This window comes from Neophocaena asiaeorientalis, unplaced genomic scaffold, assembly GCF_003031525.2.
Source record: "Neophocaena asiaeorientalis asiaeorientalis breed wild unplaced genomic scaffold, Neophocaena_asiaeorientalis_V1.1 scaffold124, whole genome shotgun sequence".
NCBI classification, from domain to species: Eukaryota; Metazoa; Chordata; class Mammalia; order Artiodactyla; family Phocoenidae; genus Neophocaena; species Neophocaena asiaeorientalis.
Genome location: NW_020174135.1, coordinates 2,232,343 through 2,252,599, shown reverse-complemented (window position 1 = coordinate 2,252,599; position 20,257 = coordinate 2,232,343). Strand labels below are relative to the sequence as shown.

Genomic DNA, 20,257 nt, shown 5'->3' with positions numbered 1-20,257 from the left:
TGGGACCAGCCGGTCCCGCAGGCCCCTGTGGTCACACTGTCCGGTGCGGGGCAGAGGGCTCCGCGGTGGGTCTCAGCTGCGGGCACAGCTCCCGGCTGCCTGGGTCCCGCTCCCCTGGCCCCCTCTGCTTCGTTTGAAGAGGAAGATCCACAAGCGGGACTCCTGGGGCCCCATCCTCACCCTCGGGGCTCAGTCAGAACTAGCTTTCCTGTCGCGTGCCACGTGGTTTCAACCTCCTGCGCTTTCCCGAGGTTGGTAAGGCCGGTCGATGCCTGGGCACAGCGCCTGCTGGGGTCCCAGAGCAGAGGTCCGGGCGGGGCTGTGCCCCTCACGAGCTGAGTCTGACCCGGACTGATCGCGCGCCTCCCCTGGGGTCGCCCCAGCCCGCCTTCCACGTGGCTGTCCCTACGGTCCCTACGAGCCCCGAGGGGCAGCCGGGAAGGAGGTCCTCCCCCGGGGAAGCCCAGCTGGGCTGGCGCCTGGAAGAGCTCACTCACCTCGTACTCGGCGGGCGCTCCGTGTCCGCTAGGCGCCGGTTTTCGGAGGAGACGGGACCACAGGCGGGTCAAGGCCATGGCTGCCGGCCACCTCGGGGGCCAGGCTCGCTCCAGCAGCTTGTCCTCACCTTGGTCCCACCTCCGTCTGGGCGGGACCCCCAGTCGAGGTCGCGCATCCCTCGCGAGGACCCCCCCCTTCCGTCTTTGCACATTTTCCTTTGCTCGTTTCCCCTCAGGAGCTGCCCTGCTCGGTCTGACAAACGCGACTTTCCAAGGCTCCCGTGCGGGGGAGCGAGGCCCTGGCAGCGCCTGCGCCGTCCCCGCGGTATGGCCGCGGCCGCCGGGCGGAGCCGTCTTACCTGGTGCACGTTGCACAGCCCGGGCGGGCTGCGGGCATGAGGGGGTAGAGAGTTCCCGCTCTGCTTGAGCCACGGGACCTGCCAGAGGGACAGAGCGGCCACTGAGTCCACGTCCTCCAGCGGGTGAGCTCCTGGCGGCAGGGAGGAGGGCGGGCGAGCGGAGGGTGAAGATTAGAGGATGAGGCACGTGACGGTGATGGAGGATGGACCAGCCAGTGGCCAGGGCTCAGGGGACACGGGGAGGGCAGATATCAGGGGACAGCCCCTGAGGGCTCGGGGGCAGGAGGAGGGACGACAGAGAGAAAGGAGGAAGGAGAAAGGTTTAGGGAACAGTTATTTCCCGGAGTCTATTCTGGGGGCCTATAGCTCATTATGTGACCAAATTTCCTTAAAAATGTTGCCGGCACCAGACATGTAAGATTTCCAAGGCAGCTTCACGAGAAGAGCTGAAAGGGCTTTTCCGAGTCTGTAATGGAAGAGATTTTACACTCTGGGGGCTTTTATTTTATTTTTCTTTTAGAGCAAGTGTGTTAGCTTCTGCTCTGGATTTACAAGTAGAAGTCTTTCCTGCTCTGTGCGGTTACCTGTGGCTCTCAGTTGGGTCCCCTCAGTCTGTTCCACAGTAGAAGGGAACCACTTCAAGAGCAACAGAGCGCTCAGAAGGCATCCTAGCCGACCACTTGGAGTTAGGCTTTCTCACGGCCGTTCTTCTTTGCTGTCGGTGGCATTTAGGAGTTTAATAGTAATATTAATAGGGACCTGAAGTTGCTTCATGAGCTGTGAACGAGCCTGAACTCTAGTGTTATAAATCTTCCTGAATAGTATTTGCTCCTAACTGAGTGCGCTTTCCCTGTTCTATCGGCTACGAGACAGTTTCTGCCGAATCAGCCAACGTTGAGGGATGTGGTGGAGAGAATATTATTACAGGACCAACGTAAGGGGCCTGCAAGAAGTTCCTCTCTTTTGACCTGCCATAGCAAAATGGCAAGAGAGAAAGAGGGAGAGAGAGAGACAGAGACACAGACAGAGAGCCTCATAGGGGTCAAGAGGTGAAATCAGTGTAATGGGCTTCAAGCGATGTCTTATATCGGCTACAGATGAAATGGAGTTTTAAAAACCAGGTTAATAGCTGGTTATGCATGGAAATAAGCAGTAGTTATGACACAGGAAAATATGCATTCTAGAAATATTACTGTAAAGTGAACACACCAGGGTTTCCAGAGGCAAATCCGTGGTGAGCGTCTACTTAGCTGTGCACCTCACAATCAGTTGTCTCCGCATGGGAGAGGCTATTTCAATACTAGCAAGAAGTACTGGCGACTTTGATGCACGGTATTGGGTACTTAAATAAGACCACTGAGTACTTGTTTAGAAGCACACCTCAGTGGATAAGCCTGTGGATTCTCTGCCTTGATGAGGCCAGGCTGTCCCCACTGAGGGTGAAAACCCTCAAAAATGGCCTGTGGTCCATGCCTACACTTGGTCCAAAGGCAAAGAATTTTCTAGTCCTCTATTTAAGACCACATCCCTTCTTAATGAAGAGGTCAATCTCTCTGCGACATTTTCAGGCAGCTCTGGGGGCTGGTGTTAAGGCCCCTCTACTGCCACCCTGGCTTCCTGGGCGCTGGCCACGCAGCCTAGGGCAGGGATGGCCCACGGCTCTGAGATGGGGTGGCCCCCTGGGCGACAGACTGGCCCACGGATGCCTCCCTGACGGCTTGCCTCTCCTGCGGCGGCAGGAGGACGGAAGACAGCTCTGTCTGTCTGTGTGAGAGCAGAGGAAGGTTCTCCACCTCGCGTCCAGACGTGCTCAGGATCAAAGGGAGAGCATCTCCAGCAGAAGGAGTGGGGCACCCGCAGGGCAGGAGGAGAAGAGGCAGGAAGGCCTCTTCCGGAAGCCGCGTGTCACCCTGTCCGCCTTCTGCTGTTTCTCGTAGAGCAGGACGCTTCCCGAGTGCTTAAGAGTGTGGTGATGTCCGTAATGGAAAAACTCTACGATAACCTATCAAACCAGAGTGTGAGAAGAGATTTCTCCAGTTCTGGGATGCTAAATCCATACTTAGTGATTTCCACGAGAGATCGAGGGAGTGTTTTCTTCCCCTAATGATGCGATATTCCCTCAGATGTCAAGCTAAGCTCTCCACCAACCGGTAGGAATTGCCTGTTCCTTCTACCAAAAGGAACATCAGTGATGATGGAAAGCAACACCATAACATGGAAGTGAGTTTAACAGGAGATGAGTTAGGACAGGGTCTGGTGGCAGGATACGGGCACAGACGAATGGGAGACAGATCGAAATTAATCCTATGTCTTTGCACTTATTTCTAGTTCACCAGCAACCCCGAACTTACCCTCAATTTCACAAACTACCTGTCATCCTTAAAAGAACCAGCCTGCCTCTACGTTCAGATTCTCCGCTGTTTCTTCTACCCCCTGGTATGTACCCTCCCAGGGAGCCCAGGCGGGGGCCGTCTTTCCTGTGCTCAATCAATCACTCAGTAAATGCTATTAAGGGTCCCGTGTCCCAGGCACAAGGGAGAATACAGTCATTTCCCCCGACATGTACAGGACGGTGCTTTGAGAGAAACAGTAAACCTCAGGCAGAACGAGAACAGTCCTAACAGAAAGACCAGGATACTGAACTGCCAGTGGAGAGAAAAGAACAGAACGTCTGTGTGTAAAGCAGAGGCGTGAAAACTGTGCGCAGAAGGGTGTGCTCGGGCCCCCAGACTCACCTGTTGGTTGACACCTGCTGTGTCAGAAGGTCATGAAAATACCAGTTACACCGTGTGCTTAGTAAAGGGAGGGTCACCAAAAAAGACAACTTAAAAAAATCACATGCAATTAGTCTGTTAAAACGTTTAATAAGTGCATAAAAAGGAAGAAATATATAAAAAGCGAAAGGTCATCACAAAATCAAATCGGAATACAATCACAGAAGGCAATCGGCATTAAATACATCAACACAATCTACAAACGTTTCACTCAGAGGACACAGCCAAATGGCTGCCAACACAGGGGCGCCCCATTCCGAGTCCTCGCTCGCCTGGTTAAAGACAGCGGAGGGGTGAGGCCACAGGAGGACACGGCAAAGCCCTGGGAGCCGATCAGCAGTGGATCCCTAATTGATCAGGGGATGATACGTCGGAAGGAATTCCTGTAGGAACTCTCAACAAGTGTTTGGGCGCAGAAACACATATACCCAGCATACAGGGATCTTTCTCTACAAAGACTCTTGGCAAACTGATGTACTGAGTGGCTGGGTCGTGGCCACGTTAGCTGAGATCCGTGTTTCGTGCATCGCTGCACCGTGAGTGGACACTCTCGGCTGAAATGAGCGAGCGCAGCTCCGCCGGCCCCCGACTTCAGGGCTAGACTCACACGGGGTGGGGCACCCTGCTCAGACACTGCCTGCCTGCCGTGTCCTTCCTGTCACCTCCACCTGTCACCCTCCCCGGGGGATTACAGAATACATCTCTAACATTAGGCTGCCATGTTAACGGTGAGGAGTTAAGTTACCGTAGAACTAAAATGTGCTAAATGAAATTGAAATGCGGTGGAGAAAAAGGCAGGAAACAGAACATTGTGATTAACTTGCAAGACTGCTTAGACCCCAGGGCACTGGGTGACAGCAAGCGTTCTTATCCCACACAGTCAAGGTTAGAGGCAGGGAGGTCATGTGGCATGCTGAGGACAGACGGATGCTGAGAGCAGCAGGTCGTAAAACCTGCTGCAGCAGGTCGTAGTCAACAGAGGAAGACAGGTATAACCACCAGTACAGAGACCTGCTGTACAACACCTGAAGGAAAGTAGACTGATGCGGAGGACGGCGAGACAGGCCTGTACCCTTGCATCCCTACTGGGGGGTGTCCGGGTGTCACATCACTGCGGCCACCCTGGCTGTTGCCCAAGCTAACAGGTCACGATGTTGCTGTTAAGGCCGAGGGTACAGCGCTGGCCCCGGAGTGGCGGGTCTGACGGGTGGGTAGGTGGGGCAGCTTAGGGGACCCCCTCCACCCGCTAAAACTGACCAAAAGCAGTGGCATCTCCGTCCTGACCACCCACCCATTCCTCACAGGGCCCCACGTTCCAGGGACTTGGAAACCTGGTTCTTAAAGGCAACAACTCCGCCTTTCTTTCTTCCTGCCACAAAGGCGCGTGGTCTCGTGAATGCACTTTTCATGTACGGCTCTCTCGAAAGTATATGCCGCCTCAAGGAATTTGTGAGCGCTTTGCTCCAATGTCAACTCCCGGCCGCACAGAGGGTGGGTGTGCTGGTGCATTCCCAGGGCAGGGGGCGCTGCCGCTGCTCACCCAGGGGCCACCCCACGTGCCCTCGGAGGAGGGGGGCAGGCGACAAACAGCCCCTGTTCCAGGAGCCAAGGGCTCCCATCAGTTTCACACGCTTCAATCCAAAGGACCTTTCTAGCACCTAATACAAGGAGGGCTCTCCTGATTTATAAACAGAGCAAAGCAAAAATAAGATCAAAACCAAAAAGTAAGCCCACACCAATAAATACCGCAGGCCATTGCGGGTGTGACACTGGGTGTAGAGTGTGTGATGTTTAAAGGTGAACACAGAATCCACAGTAAGACAGGTGAGCTGAGTAAGGCTGCCGGTAAGGCCCACTGCGTATTTTCAGCAAAGATACTCGACAGGAATGTATCCCTAGCCTGGGTTTGCAATAAGCAACTACGGATATGATTTTGCATTTGAACTCTAATGGATTTCTTTGGCATCAAAGGGCAAGGCTGCTCATTCAAAAATCTTCTTTACTCAACATCCAGTAGTGAACAGAACTGATACTTCAAAAGTTCTAAATCCATTATTTAAACATTGTTTTTATGTTTAAAAATCCTGAATCCTTGATAACCTAGCAAGACTAGTCTGTGAAGTGGATGCCTACTTCTGAGGCTGGAATCTTTTCTTTGAAAATGTTGAAGATCAGTCAGACTTGATGCAGTCAAAGTTGTACTTTTACATAAAGGAAGAAAAACAGGTATGTCTAATATATATTCATTTTGAGATGAGGTCACAACAGTCGACATAAACGCTTTCACGATTTTATTTTAACTTAACCCATTACCACCGAAATGAAGCTTGTTTCGCAGTATATGCTATATCCAGCTGCTTCATCTCTTCTGTACAGTTTAAATCTATTTTTCCTGTTCTTTGGGTTAAGCAGAATAGTTTAAAGACCGTCGACGCTGCATGCATATGGGGTGCTTTGCATAATAGCAAGACTTGATTAGGCAGGCAGGGTCTGGTGTGGTTTGACAGCCGTGCTTGATAAAGCATCTCGGATGGAAATCGGCATTAGAAATAGGTCAGAGGACCCACATTTCAGGGTGAGGGAAGACTGCCCCCAAGTACAGGACACTGAAGAAACCAATCAGAAAGTGAATTCTATAAGCACAAAAGGTACATGGAGTTATTCACAGGAAGTCCTGCCAAGTGTCACGTGACAGATCTCAGCTTCCCAGCAGGTCCCCGAAAGCTCAACGCTCCTTTAACACCACACAAAAGGCGCAGCTGACATCTGTGTTTATCTCCAACCATTTCAGGATCGTCACTAATTTTAAGAACTGTAGTTAGAGACTAAAGCAAATTCGAGAAACTCCTGAACTCCCAGTGCCCCAGTGTTGATGATGTTACAGGACCACGATGAAAGGGCCTCTGCTCCACACTCGACTCAAAGCCCCTTACAACTTCCCAAAGGCCTTTCAGAATGAGCACAGGGCACAGCCAGAAGCAAAGCTGCATCTTAGGTGTTTTGTGAGCACACCCAATAAACCAGGGGCTTTTCTGAAAAACCTCACTCCTTCCAAAATCACCCAGCTATCCAACACTCTCAAATTCAGGTGCCGCGCATGCGATGTGTTTGCTATCGGAATGCCACTTGGGGATTAGCTTTTCAGTGAAGCACCAGCCACAGATGATCTATTCACAATCTAGTCCAGAAGCCACTTTCACAAACCGGACCACAACAGGAGCGATTTTCTCCTGTGACACACTTTTATCTGCAGAACATTTAAATAATGAAACTTCACAAATTCTACATTCAAATGAATGGAATAACGAACTAATACAGCTTTGATTCATAGACGCACTCATTTAATCCCTCACACTCATTTATTTCCCTAAACAACTCAGACAAAAGAGAACGTCTGCTCAAGGCAAATTTAAATTTCGAGTTTGTTCCAAAGTCCTCAATCACATCATTGTTGCAGAGCAACGCGAAGCTACCGGCACTGAGTCCAGGAAAACCCTGGCAACAGCCCAATGTGGAGCCCCGAAGCGGGGGCAGCAGAAGCCACGTCAGCCCTAGAGCCCCCAAGCAGAAGACACAAAAGACCACAGTGCCCACGTCCACACCACCCTGGAGATGTGAATTCAGAACGTTCTCCTTTCCCGGACCACATTCTGACCGCATCCCTGGTGAGCAGGGGAGAGAGGGGGGAAAAATCGAAAGCCGTGACCCAGGCCCCTCCCAGGAACCCGTAAGCATCTCCAGCAAGGACCACACGTTTCCCCAGACAGCACGGAGGCTGTACTCCCTCTAACGGCTGAGTTCACCTGCAGATTCCCTTCCTTTTCCACTTACACCACCTGGGAGGCACGACCTGCATGCGCCTCTACTCCTCAGAGCTCACCTTGCCTGAGCCCCGCTTGGGTGCACCCCTGTCCGCGCCAAAGAAGCGGCCGAGGGAGTCGAGGATGCCCGTGTCCCTGTGTCTGGGGAGGAAGCCGTGCCTGGCGTGGTCCATGGTGCTTGCCGAGGCCAGGTACTTCGATCTCTGGGAGGGTCTCTTCTGAGCCGCCATCACATCCAGGCCCTCGGGAGCAGCTGCGCTGTCTTCTTGAATGGTCTGGAGCTCGTCTGACTCTGAGGGCCGGTCTTTGAAGGTGTTGTCCTCCCTCCCTGGGGCATCTCGGGAAAAGAGGCGGATCAAATGGGGGCGGCCCCCGGGGTCAGCTGGGTTGGCACCCGGCCAGGCATTCTTTGGGCCCGCTGTGCGCTTGGAGTCTGTCACCGCTGTGTCCTGCAAGGGGGTCCCATTGTTCTGGTCCACATCTGCAAACAACAGTGAGATATGAATACGGCTGTGCAAAGCGGGGCACGGACAATGCTGCTTTCTTCCCGGGCTGGGGAACCGGCCGTCTCCTATCAAATCCACAGGGTGCGCAGGCGCCAGGAGCTCCACGCGGCCCCGGACTGCCTTGGGCAGAGCCCATCCGGCCCGAGCATCCTGGTGGCGGCTCTGCGTCTCAGAGGCCCTGGGAATTGTCTCAGGTGCTCCAGATCCGGCACCGGGCCTTCCCGAGCAAGCAGGGCCAGGCACACAATCTCCCCTAGGTGCTGCCACGCCTGCCCTGGGGGGCTCCAGGGTTGCAGGTGCCTTGATGGCACGTTTATCATCTAAAAGGTTACTGGTGCCTAAGCAAAGCATGTCGGGAGCACTTGTTTGACAAAAGGTATTTTTAGCATTCTTGCTAAAAGTGGAACTGCCCACACCTTTTGCAATGCATGCCTTAAAGAAATGGGGCATTTAGAACTCTTTAGTACCCAGAGTCCACAAGAGGCCTCTTGCGTGAGAGAGAGCTGCCTGTTCAGGACATTTTGGTTTGGCTTCTCCTCTGTAAGCAGCAGCAGTCAGAAGGTTTAAGTGGAAACGGGGTAGTTCATGTGGCACACCATCCTCCCTTAGCCTTTTACAAAAATACACAGTATTTCCCTCGAGAATGACAGTACCTCCATCTTGCTCTCAGTTACCACAGGTGGGTATAAATGAATGTCATGTAGTTAGGTCCTTCTCCAAAGTTTATTACTTACCTACGGCAAATGTGGCTTTACTCACACTATCTGTCCATCAAACTGCCCAGAAATCTGTGTACTAGCATTTACCAACAGCATCCGACCACCCACCCATCCATCCATCCACTATCCACCCGTCCATCCACTATCCACCCATCCATCCACCCGTCCATCCACTTACCCACCCGACCATCTGCTAACCACCCTTCCATCCACTTATCCACCCATCCATCCACTTATCCACCCGTCCATCCGCCCACCCAGCCACCCATCCTTACCAAGCACCTAGCAAGTGTCATGTCCCCTGCACTAGGCGAACAAGATGTGGTCCTTGTCGCATGAACACAGATGAAAACGAACGTTATGGGTTGAATAATGTCCCCCCCAAATGGTGTGTCTACATCCTCGTCCCCAGTACCTGTGACTGTGAACTTATTTGAGGGTTAGGTCTTTTGCAGATGTAACCCAGTTACGATGGGGTCTCACTAGAGTAGAGTGGGCCCCGACCCAATGACCAGTGTCCCTGTGAGAAGAGGGGGATTTGGACGCAGACACACACACACACAGAGGCCACGTGGCATGGAAGCAGGCCGTGGCCTGGTGTGTGTACAAGACAGGGTTGCCGGGAACACGGGGAGGCGGGTGACCCGGGGAAGAGCCTCCCCCCGAGTCTTCGGGGAGAGCGCTGCCCTGCCCACACCTGGGAACCGAGAGGGTAGAAATGCCTACTGTTTTCAGCCGCCCAGTTTGCGGTCATTTGTGTGGCTGCCACAGGACACAGGCACAATGCGTCGTTTCATGTTGAGTAATGGTGTGAGAGGAAACAGCAGGATAAGGGGCATCAGGAAGGCCCCCTGAGGGGATGGGGGGGCGAGGGGATGATGGAGGAAAGGGGAGGGGATGGTGGAGGGAAGAGGTGAGAGGAGAAGGATTCAAGACAGGCCAGCAGACTATGCAGGGCTTCAAGGGCTGAGGCAAAGGGTTTTCTTCGCAGAAAGTGCCCAGAGACAGCCAAGGAATGGGGTGTGGGTGGTACCAGACTTCAAGGGAGGAGAAGGCTCAGCCTGCAGGTGAGCACAGGTGTGGGTGAGCACAGGTGGGAGGGGCTATGGTCAAGGGAGAGATTGGGCGCAGGGCCAAGGTCATGTCCTTGGGGTGCCAGGAAGGAACGGCACGTGTCTGGGGGATGATTGCAACGAGGGTCTTTCCTTTTGTTACATGTATGCGGGGGAGTTTTTATATCTACAACCCCTACTTCCACAAATATATAAATAACAAAACCCGAGTGATTCCACACTCCTTTAACAAAGTCACAGGGGTCAAGAGACTGTCCCGTGGGTGACACTCATCGTGCAGTCAGTATATTGACTTATGTTTCCAAAGCAGAGTAACTGGCTCCCAACGGGTATCATAAACGTTTGCTGGGGACCAAATACCAGGCAGACAGCCAGACCCTGTGATCCCGGGGTCTTTTTTCTGCTGCTAAGAGGGTGCACACAGCTCTCAGGTGTGCCTAACGCCGGCCACGCTACAGGCCTTACAGATATGCCACTTAGAATATGGCACGTCTTTTATGACCACTGGTTACTTGAACCACGTGAGAACACCGATATTTATCACATACCAAATCCCTCACTGTATCGCAGCAACGTGAAAAAGCACCATGAAGAATGCTGTGGCCGCACAAAGCTGTAGATTTTTGCAGGGATGCAATCCTAATTTATAGGTTGCAACAGAAAGAGTCTGATTTTCAAGCTGTGCTTTAGATTCTGTGGCTGACATAAATTAATGCAAATGTAAAGGGCAAACAGTCACTATATTGTACATGATTAAATGCATTAACGAAACACAAGCGCCTCTGAATGCTAATATTTTTACAACAGTTGGCTTTTGTGTCTCTGAATATGGGTGTTTGTGAGGCACAGAGAAGGGCGTTTGTGTCCTGAAAGTAGCTTCTCCCAGGACGCAAGGAGCACAGGGAGAAGCTAAAATCTGTGGATCTGCAGCATTTTGGGTTAGGACAAGGGCAGTTTCAATTTGTCAATTAATAACAGCTTTAATCGAGTTAAAGCCCAGGGCAGAGTTCTTCTTTAGACTCTGTCTGGAGCAAAGCCTCTAGTGCACAATGTGAGAGGCACAGGTCTGGCTCTGCTCTACTACCCAAACATGCACTTATAGTCCTCTATTATTGTACAAATTCTACAGGAAATCGCACAAATGTCTTAAAAAACCCCACCTCCATCTAATGGCTAAAATGACCCCAGGAAACTCAGGGAAATGCACTGGACTTCTGGGAGTGGAGATATTAAATCACGAATTGCTCCCTGGACCGTCTCTGAGGAGCAGAGGATGTCACCGGCTGGAGGGTGGCTTCTGGGGCCTTCAGAGACCCCCCCCCACAGAGCAGGATGGCGACCTTGGGGCGGTGTTTACTCTTTAGAGCAACTCACAGGTGTCACCACCCGAGGGAGGCTCCAGCCCAAGGTCTCGGCAGCATCACTTGGGCCTGTGGGTCCTCAGCGTCCCACCTGCCCAGAGACAGGGCTTGCAGGGTGTCACCGAGAAGGGCCCTGGAGGCTGAGCTTGACCCCCGTGCTCTGCAGCAAGGGCCCCGAGCTGCCTTTGGTATCTGCGGTCCTGAACGGGGAAGGGCAGCCACGCGCTGGCCTCTGGCACCTCGAGCCCGTTTCAGCAGCACATACAGGGATCAGGCGTGCTGGGTGTGCCCCAGGGCCACCCCTCTGGTAAATGCAGTGTCCGGTCACTGCCCACAGGGAAAGCTGAGCGCTCGCTGGATGCTCTGGGCATTGCCAGCAACCCCGCGAGGCAGGTCGTTTTACAAGCCCTTTTACTCATGTGAGGAAACCGAGGCAGAGAAAAGTGAAACAGGACTCGACGGAGGCGGTGATGTTCATTCTGGGTCCCCAGCTGCCGTCTACGTACTGCCGACTGCAGACCATCCCCAGCTCTGGGCGCCCCGCAAGCCTGCGCCAGCCCCTGCTGGCTTGAACTGGCACTAGGTTTTGCCTCTCAGGGTCACATGTAACTGCAGATGACCGATGGCTAAAACGTTTCTGTTTAACAGAGGGACCGACCGGGAGAGATGGAGGGACATCCTAGAGCGCCGCCGTCCTGAGCTAAGAGCCCAGCCTGGGCCCTACCTGCAAGACACAGGGCCCTGGAAGCCCCCAGCGCTCTGCGGGGCTCCGTTCCCCTGCCTCCCCCTGACCTGCACGGATGCGTCTGCCCACAATTTACTACATCCGCTGCCCTCGGCAGAATATGTTAATGACTGTTCACACCCAAGAAAGCTGAGTTGAGGAAGCCTGAAAATCATCATTTTCTATGATTCCATGTCATTTTTGCTATAACCAGAAAACGACACACATCACATATTCATATAAGATCATCTCAAAGAAATTGTGATGATGAAGTGAATCTTGCTCTATATTTAAATATGACTGTTTTTACCTAGACTGTGTGTCTTACGCTTTTTTCCATCACAGCCATGGAAATCATGTTCCATCACCAACTTCCATCAAAACCACATGTATGCGTGCACGCGTGTGTGCGTACCAACGTGAGGACACACACAGACGCCGAGGCGCACCCCAGACCCAGAAAGTCAGAAACCATAGGATGGCCCCCATTCTGCACTTTTTTTTTTTTTTAACAGGCCGGGGTGGAGTGTTATTCATTCTCCCAGTAACTAGGTTTGCCCTTTAACCGAGCAGTGTACGCGGTCAGTGACACCTCCTGTTCACCCAAGCTCAGAGCACGTAATTATCAGGGAAGTTCACTGTCAAAGATGCTGATGACCCGGAGCCCGTGGTGGTGTCGGGTGTTTGCCACCCTCGGTGTCCAGTGTCCTGTGGCCCTGAGGACTCTCGTCGGGAAGCCGCGCCTGCGGGGACAGCACTTGTCCCGCTGGAACTCAGGGCTTTCCCCAGCTTTGCGCTGACCCGGGCGGGCAGCTCTGTTCCCACCACCATGGGAACATCCCGAGTCTGTCGGGGGGGTCAGCGTGAGCACTGGCTGCGGCTTCACCTTCTGAGTTTGCCCGTTTCTCCAAGTGCCACAGGCTCTCAGGTCAACAGGAATAGAAAGGATGTATTCAGTTTCTCAGAGCAGGGCTGTATCGCTCATCAAACCAGAACAACACATAATACAGAAATCCCCTCCGTGAGTGCGTCAGTCTGTTAAAGTTAACGACAAAATGAAAACCTTCTATCGATAAGATAGAAGTGTTCTTCTTCTCACTACAATTAATTTAACGTTTCTTTCTATGATTAGAGAGGCATCGATCGTAAGGGATCATCCTTCCATAAGGGATCGTCAGGGAAGTTCAATAAAATTTCATCTTCACGGCTGATCAGATCTTTAATGAGGCTGGAAACGACAGAAATGATCATCACTCACCCAATTAGAGGTTTTGCCAATAACAAACTTTAAAAATGTGTGGTAGAGGGTTTAGCCCACTGCAAATCACCACTGTGGGTTTGTTTACAGGCATCATTCCCATCTCAACAGGAGGTTCCCAGACTTCACAGACCAGTGAGATAGTAAAAATTAGGGGTGAAGTCTTCACACTGGCATATCCAGAGCTTCGAGAAGCTTTTGTTTTATTTACAGCTAAGCTATAAAGAGAAAACAAGTAACTACCACGTACTAGCCTACATTTCACTAAAGAAAGAAAGGGAATTTGGGTATCAAAAGAACAGGAAAGGCATCATCTCAGAATAAAGGGCCGGGCCATGTCTTCAGGTCACTTTTTGACCCAAGAGGCTGCATCTGTCCACAGACGCCTCACAGGCCCACCTCGAGTGGAGGCTCTGGGTCCAGCGCTGCTGGTGGCCTCCTGGGAGGGGCAGGGCTGGGACACACCAGGAAGCGCCAGGGTTCCAACTGACTCCCCCTGACCCGTGCAAAAGTCCCAAAACCCGAACACCATGCTGCCTCTACTGAACCCCTCAGAGCTTCTCGCTTTGCCACCAACCTCTAACAACCTCCCACAGAGGGGCTTTCGGTATATATTATACAGATATACTTTTCCCCCGCATGACATCCATTCAGATATTTTGATAGAAAATAAAATCTGTTTCTTCATTTTGAGGGATCAGTCAGACTCACTGGTTGTACCTACATTTTTTTGGCTTGGTTTTAAAAACAATTGTTTTTGGTGGCCTATCTAATTAGGTTTGTAGCCCAGACTATAATTTTAGTTGACTATTTTAAATTACAGAAAGAAAAAAAATCACCCAGAAACTAAAGTCACAATTGAACTGATTTGCTCGGTCTGTCCCCCATCACAGGGATTTTTCCTGGCTCAAAACCATGGATTTCCAGTTTACGGTCTCTGCCACTTCTTCCTGGTGGGTCTGACAAAGACAGTGTACCCGGCTACAATCTCCTATGGATGCCCCATAGAAGCCCACCGCAAGTTGCTTCCTGGTTACCTTTTATAGGGCCTGAAGTAGAGACGACTGTCTAAGGAATTGCTGGGGTTCGTATAGTTCACGTCCAAGCTGCCGGCACCAGGGCTCCTGGGAGCTCAGGCAGTGCTCAGGAGGTCACCGGGACCCCACCGTCCCAATCCTTTCCCTGCTGTAACGTCGTGTGATACCCGAGGCAGAAATTACCCAGAGCCCGAGCACCCCAGCGACCTCGCATGGAACGGGGTGGTCACCCTCCTGGGTGGGGAGGGCTCTGGGGCACTTTCCGCTAGATGCACAGGGGCAGAAGTTAGAGCGGCTGTGAGCCCCGCTGCCCTGGCGCACTGCACAGTTTTCCCCTAAAGTGATCCGCAACCTGGTTTCCCAGCTTATAGTCGCTTTAGGAAGTATTATCCAAAAAGAAATCCATAAGCCCGAAAGCACCAAAGGTGCTACTTTCATAACTGTTCATAGGAATCCATTTCTAAGGAACAGATGGAAGGAACTCTCACTGTGGAATCCACAAAATGGAGGAAATCTTTAGTGTTTCGATCTTCGATTTGCTGTTTTTAAACTCATGCTTTATAACTTATATTGTTCTTCCGTATTTTTCCCATCAGATGTCATCTTAAAGATCATTGAGACCATCGACACCATTGTAAAATGTAGATTAGCACGACTGACACTATTTCAGGCCCTCTCTCACTGGGACCAGTTGACCTGGCAAATGTGTGACCCCAAGGTCAAGCCCTTCAGGGCGGGTGACCTGAATCAGAAGGGGAGAGGAAATCTGAGGTCACAGGGCCTTCTTGAGAGTCCAGAAGAACTTAAGGGATACAGAGATGGTTGTAAGAACGAAAGAAAAGTTATCCAATACTTCAGCCCATTGCAGAAGAGGTCTTATTTCCAAAAAACCAGGAGCAGGTGATTGGGTTTCCTACAGCTCAGGAACAAGGAGGCAGGAGCTCAGAACTCGAAACTGAAATAGACAACGCAACTGTCCTCCAGTGGCCTTTGTAAATTTCGCTTCCCAGTTGGCTCCTGTGGTGGGGAGATGGTTTGGATCTGCTGCTGCAGGATTCTTGCCCGAGGCAGCTCTGCGGACACGCGGTACCGCCGCAGAGCCTCCTGTCCTGCCCTGCCCTGCCCTGCCCGTCCCTGCCAAGCCTGCCCTGCCCGTCCCCTCCCGGCCCATCAGTGACCACGCAGAACCTTGGCCTCCTTCTGCAGAAACAGGCTCCAGCTCCACCCACCCCCGCCCCCACTGCCCGCCAAGCAGAGATTCTGTATCAGGGAAGCTACAGAAGAAGGAGGTGGACATCGTTTCATCTGGCAGGCCTGAGTCCTGGCCGGCATTCTCATTTTGGTTGGTCGAGTTTCCACGTAACTTTTCTCTGGGCCTGCTGATACGTGTTACCTGACAGAAGAACATCTTGGGCCATCTCACGTGACCATCCACATAAGAAAGCACCGTGCCTGTCCCGTCTGTGGACCGTCAGCCCCTCTCCATCCTGCGGGTGGAGGCACCGCACCGGCTGCCAGGCATGGGATCTGCTGGGCTCGGCCTGAACGCGCACCCAGCGTCCTTCCTCCTGAAGCAGCCTGCCCGGAAAGGCCAGGCATCGGCTGCGGGGAGCAGCCCGCAGGCTCTGCAGTGCCTGTCCTTCAAGGGACTGCCTTAAACCGACGGCCACAACCAGGCTGTGAGCTCAGGGCCTTGGGCAGAACCTCACGTTAACGCGACAGGGACAGGCGTGCGGTCTGGGGGTGGGGTGGGGTTGGGGGAAGGGCAGGAGGGAGCCGCCCCTTACAATCACCCGCTGCCCTTGGCCTGCGACCCTCTGAGCAGGGCCGGGCCCCTCTCTGCAGGGGAGCTGGCCACGCCCCTGGGCCCGTGGAGCCCTGGAATTTGCCAGTGTGGGCCAGGGGGAAGAGGACCCTCCTTGTGTGTGGAATACTTCTGTTCCTGGCACGCTGCACTCAGGGTCACCAGGGAGGGCGAAGGAACAAAAAGGCCCATGGTTGTGGCCTGTGGATCTGCTCCGGCAGAAATTCTGCATCTATGAGAGCTATGCGGCCGCCCGCAGGCTGCCTGCAGACATTTCTTTAAAACTTTGCCACAAACGAATCTTGCCAACCCACACATCTCACACGAATGCCTCCTTTGTGGACCCAGAACATATAGTTTTTATTTGCTCTAAATAGCTGGCCCCTCAAACCCTCCCACAGCGGGGACGGGGTCACGGGCGAGGCAGCCCCGCGCGGAGCCAGAGCCGGAGCCGGGCACCCCCGCTCCCCGAGTCTGCACCTTCTCCACTGCACGACGGTACCCAGCTGGTGTCAAGGTGATGAGATTCCAAAGAACCCGGTATTCACACGGTTCTGTTCCCTGTGCGGCCTCTGGGGATTCTCACAGTGACTCTGCACAGACTCGCAGAGGCTGCAGGATCCCCCCGAGAAGGTGGCATCGCGGGCACCACTACCATTTGCTTTTCAGTGGGGAGCAAATAAGCTGAAACAGGTACTCCTGCCTCTAGGCCAGTTTTACACAGTGGTGCTCAACAAGTGCTGGTAGTGTTAAACCGAACTTGGACTACAGGACCAGAGTCTGCTGCAGTCACACCCAGCGGACTTTGATTTGGTTCTACCACCTACTACGTGACCTTGACCACATGGTCTAATCTCTCAACGCCTTGGGTGCCTCATGGGCAAGGCTGAACGAACACGTGGAGCTCCCCCAGATCACTGTTGTGACAAGCACTTGAGGTGCACGTAATAGAGTGTTCTTAGCACCGGGGCACGGTGAACACTCAGTGGGGGCTTTTGTCACTGTTGCTATTATGATGATGTTTATAAAACTGGTTTGGGGATACCTTGTGTAAGAACCCATACATTTTCCGTCTACCCACCCATACACCTACCCACCCACCCATCCATCTATGTATCCATCCATTCATCCACTCACCCACTCACCCATCAGCCCACCCACCAGCCCTTCCATCCACCCATCCATCCACCTGTCAATCAACCTATCCATCCATCCATCCATCCACCTGTCAATCAACCCATCCATCCATCCATCCATCCATCCATCCTCCCACCCATCCATCCATCCAATATTCATTTCATGCCTGTGTAGGCAGAACTGTGAGAATGGGTCCCAATAATCCTCACCCCTTGTACAATTCCCTCTTCTCTCAGTGTGTGGAACCTGTGAATATGATGAGGTATCAGTTGTGATCGTGTTATGTCTCACGGCAAAAGGGAGACTCTCTGCGACTGTTTCACCCACCACAGGAGCCTCTGGAAGGCACGGTTTTCTCCAGCTGGTCGTCGGGGAGACTGTCATCCAGGTTTGAGAAGGATGGGAGCGTGCTGCTGTTTTTAGAAACGGAAGGACCACGCGCAGGGTCTGGAGACTGGCCTCTAGGAGCTGAGGGGACGGTACAGTCCACGGCTCACAATGCAAAAAATAATCGATACATTTGCTATCGTCTTAGTAACTGAGAACGTTATTTTTAGATCTCTTCTTGGGCACAGTTGCAGATCTGTCCAGCACTGTCTGTCCCTGGAAGCCGCAGGAACAATGGTGTCAAATGTCTAGCGGCAGAGATGGGGGCGCTTCACACAATGTCTGCTTTTCACAGGCGGCCTCCCAGCACTGAGAAAGTGCCCACGCAGTGCCAGTCCAGTACCAGCTAGTGTCAGCTACTGCTCTTTTTTAAGGATAAAAATAACTTGAAAACTCTGTAAGTGAAGAAATATTCAGTGAAATACTTAAAAAAAAAACCCTCAGGCAGTAAAACAGGATTGTTCGGCTTCAGCAAAGGTAACGTAACAATTAGATAAGTGGAAATAAAGGAAACACTCCAAGCACCAATTATAAAAATGTTCTCAGGTAAACTCTCTTTATCTGCTGTTTTAACTGTTCCCAGATATAGATTGCCTTAGTCAAGTGCGTGCTAATATCTTCATGATTTTTTTGGTCTATTTTCTTTTTTAGAAATCGTTTTGAGACCGTTTATCATGATCATATAATCAGACACCATTTACATTTTAGAAGGTATCCAACTGAAGAAATGGGAAATATTCCCTATCTTCTCATGCAGTAGACGTAGACACTTTAAAAGACTGATTTATGGAAAGTCTAACTTAAACACAATGGGTGCCTCTAATAATCTATTTTGACGTTTTGTTGCATGAACCTTGAATAATCAGATAATTTCATAAGGAAACTATCAAACGCAGAAAGTCAGCATTTCCACATCATGAAAATAAATCCGTACACACATACGTGGATGTGTATTACAAAGTTCTCCAAAGCTGAAGAAAATCTGATCTCCTGGAGTCTCACTGTAACATTTTACATTTTTATCCCAGAGACAATTTGGCATCATTTGCTACAGGTCCTGGTTTATTTCCGAGGGACCCTGGTTTGAGGAATCTGAAGGATGCAATTGCAGGGTGTAACCTGCCAGGTGCTGGAGCAGGTCCTGGGCACTGAGGCGGTGTCGCTGCATTGCTCACGTGTGATCACTCAAGGCCAACATCGCTCACAGCAGGGCTGGAGCAGGTTGCAAAGTCCCTTCTGGCCTGAAGGTCTACACATGTCGAAATGCAGGGCATGAAATGTCGTCCTTAGAAAGTGGTTGCTTGGGGATAAAGCTTTTAATCCCTGCGAACGCTCTGCGCATTGTGATGCCCTGAGCTATCGCTCAGTGCCGTGGTGTGAGGGGTATTAGTTCATCCCAGGGCTTTCCGAGAGCACAGTGAGGAGGGATGTCGGTCTCACGGAGGCGGATCTATCCACGTGTCTAAACCCCGTGTTCACATGTGCCACCTGATGGCCAGACATTTGGGGCGGGAATCTCACAGGTCAGCCGGCCCAGCTTCCAAGGGCCCTGGGTCACTCTACCTGACCTTCCCTGACCCCAGCTCCTACTACCGTCGTGGCAGCCCACTCGCATCAGGTGCGTCCGTATTTCTGCATCTTTGACTCTGCTGCTCTTCACCTCTGCCCTTGTGGCCAAGGAGACCCCACCTCCTTCAGGATGTGAATCCCCTCCCTGGACGCTGGCAGCCGGGGCTGATCTCTAGATGCCAACTGTACTTGCTATTCCACCCAGTTTCAAGTCGAGGTGACGGAAGGGTTTCCGGGTCTTAACGTTGACGACCCGCCCGTGACCTCCTCGGGACAAGGTGCCTCCCCCTGGGCCCTGTGGACGCTGAGCTGGGCCGATGCCCACGCAGACCAGCAGGGGGGCAGCTGAAGGAGGCAGGGAGGGAGGGAAGGTCCTGGACGGTGGTTCCGTGTGGCCTGAGAGCACGGGGGCTCGGCGACGACCCGGGAAAACGTCTGCAGAGGCAAGTGTGGGAGCCGGGGCCGCCCCTGCCATCCCACCTCCTCCACGCCTGCGAGCCCTGTCTCGGATGTGCTGCATCCCGAGGGCTGTCCGCTCAGAGCCTCGAGGACGGGGGCACCGTCCTCCGTGCTCAGGACCCTCGGTGCCTGCCCACTGCTGATGGGCCGAAGGCGAAACTCGCCCTGCGGGCAAACTCCCCTTTGATGCTTTCCAAGTGTCAGCTCCGCTGCTGCCCTGCCGCCCTGCTGCCCAGCCCTCCGGCCCAGGGACCCCACACGGCCTGCTGGCCCCAGGCAGCTCCGCGGGGACACGCAGTAACGGCTGCGCTGGTCTGACATTCTAAGGGCGGCTCAGGCCCCCTGGAGCCTCCACAGAGGCCGGGCCCTGCTCAGGACTCTCCCTGGCTGGTGGCGTCCGCACCGCCGGGCTGTGCTCACCTTCCCACCCGGTCTGCAGCAGACTGTCCCCAGTCTGGCCCCACCGAGGGCCTCCCGGTTCATTTACACCTTAGGGCACCCAGGGATTATGTGCCGTGTGGACAGACAAAACCAAATCTGTGAGGCTAAAATCAAGTTAAAAAGCAGAAGAAAAACATTTGTTAAAAACAATTGTGATCTTTTTCTTTTTCAATAAATTTACTTCTAGGAAATGGAAATGTCTGTTTCCTTAACAACGATGGTTAGGATGGCTGTAGGGCTTTGTGGTTGTCATCTTGTGTTCGTGTGTGTACGTGTGCATGTGTGTGTGTCCGCGCATGCGTGTGCGTGTGTGCAGGCACTCCCATGGTTA

The 20,257-nt window shown here is 52.6% G+C and overlaps 1 protein-coding gene across 2 annotated transcripts in view; it reads right to left on the bottom strand.

Annotated features, from left to right (window-relative positions):
- MBP (myelin basic protein) overlaps positions 1 to 20,257 on the bottom strand; it is a 113,344-nt gene that overhangs the window by 29,568 nt on the left and 63,519 nt on the right. The window contains exons 4-5 of one of the 2 annotated variants that reach the window (XM_024754794.1): positions 7,511 to 7,932; positions 857 to 934 (exon numbers count right to left, since the gene is read on the bottom strand). In XM_024754794.1, coding sequence (XP_024610562.1) covers positions 857 to 934; positions 7,511 to 7,932 — 500 coding nt within the window. Of the gene's footprint in view, positions 1 to 856; positions 935 to 3,690; positions 7,933 to 20,257 lie in introns of those variants that run through there. The other variant, XM_024754793.1, reaches the window with a different exon arrangement.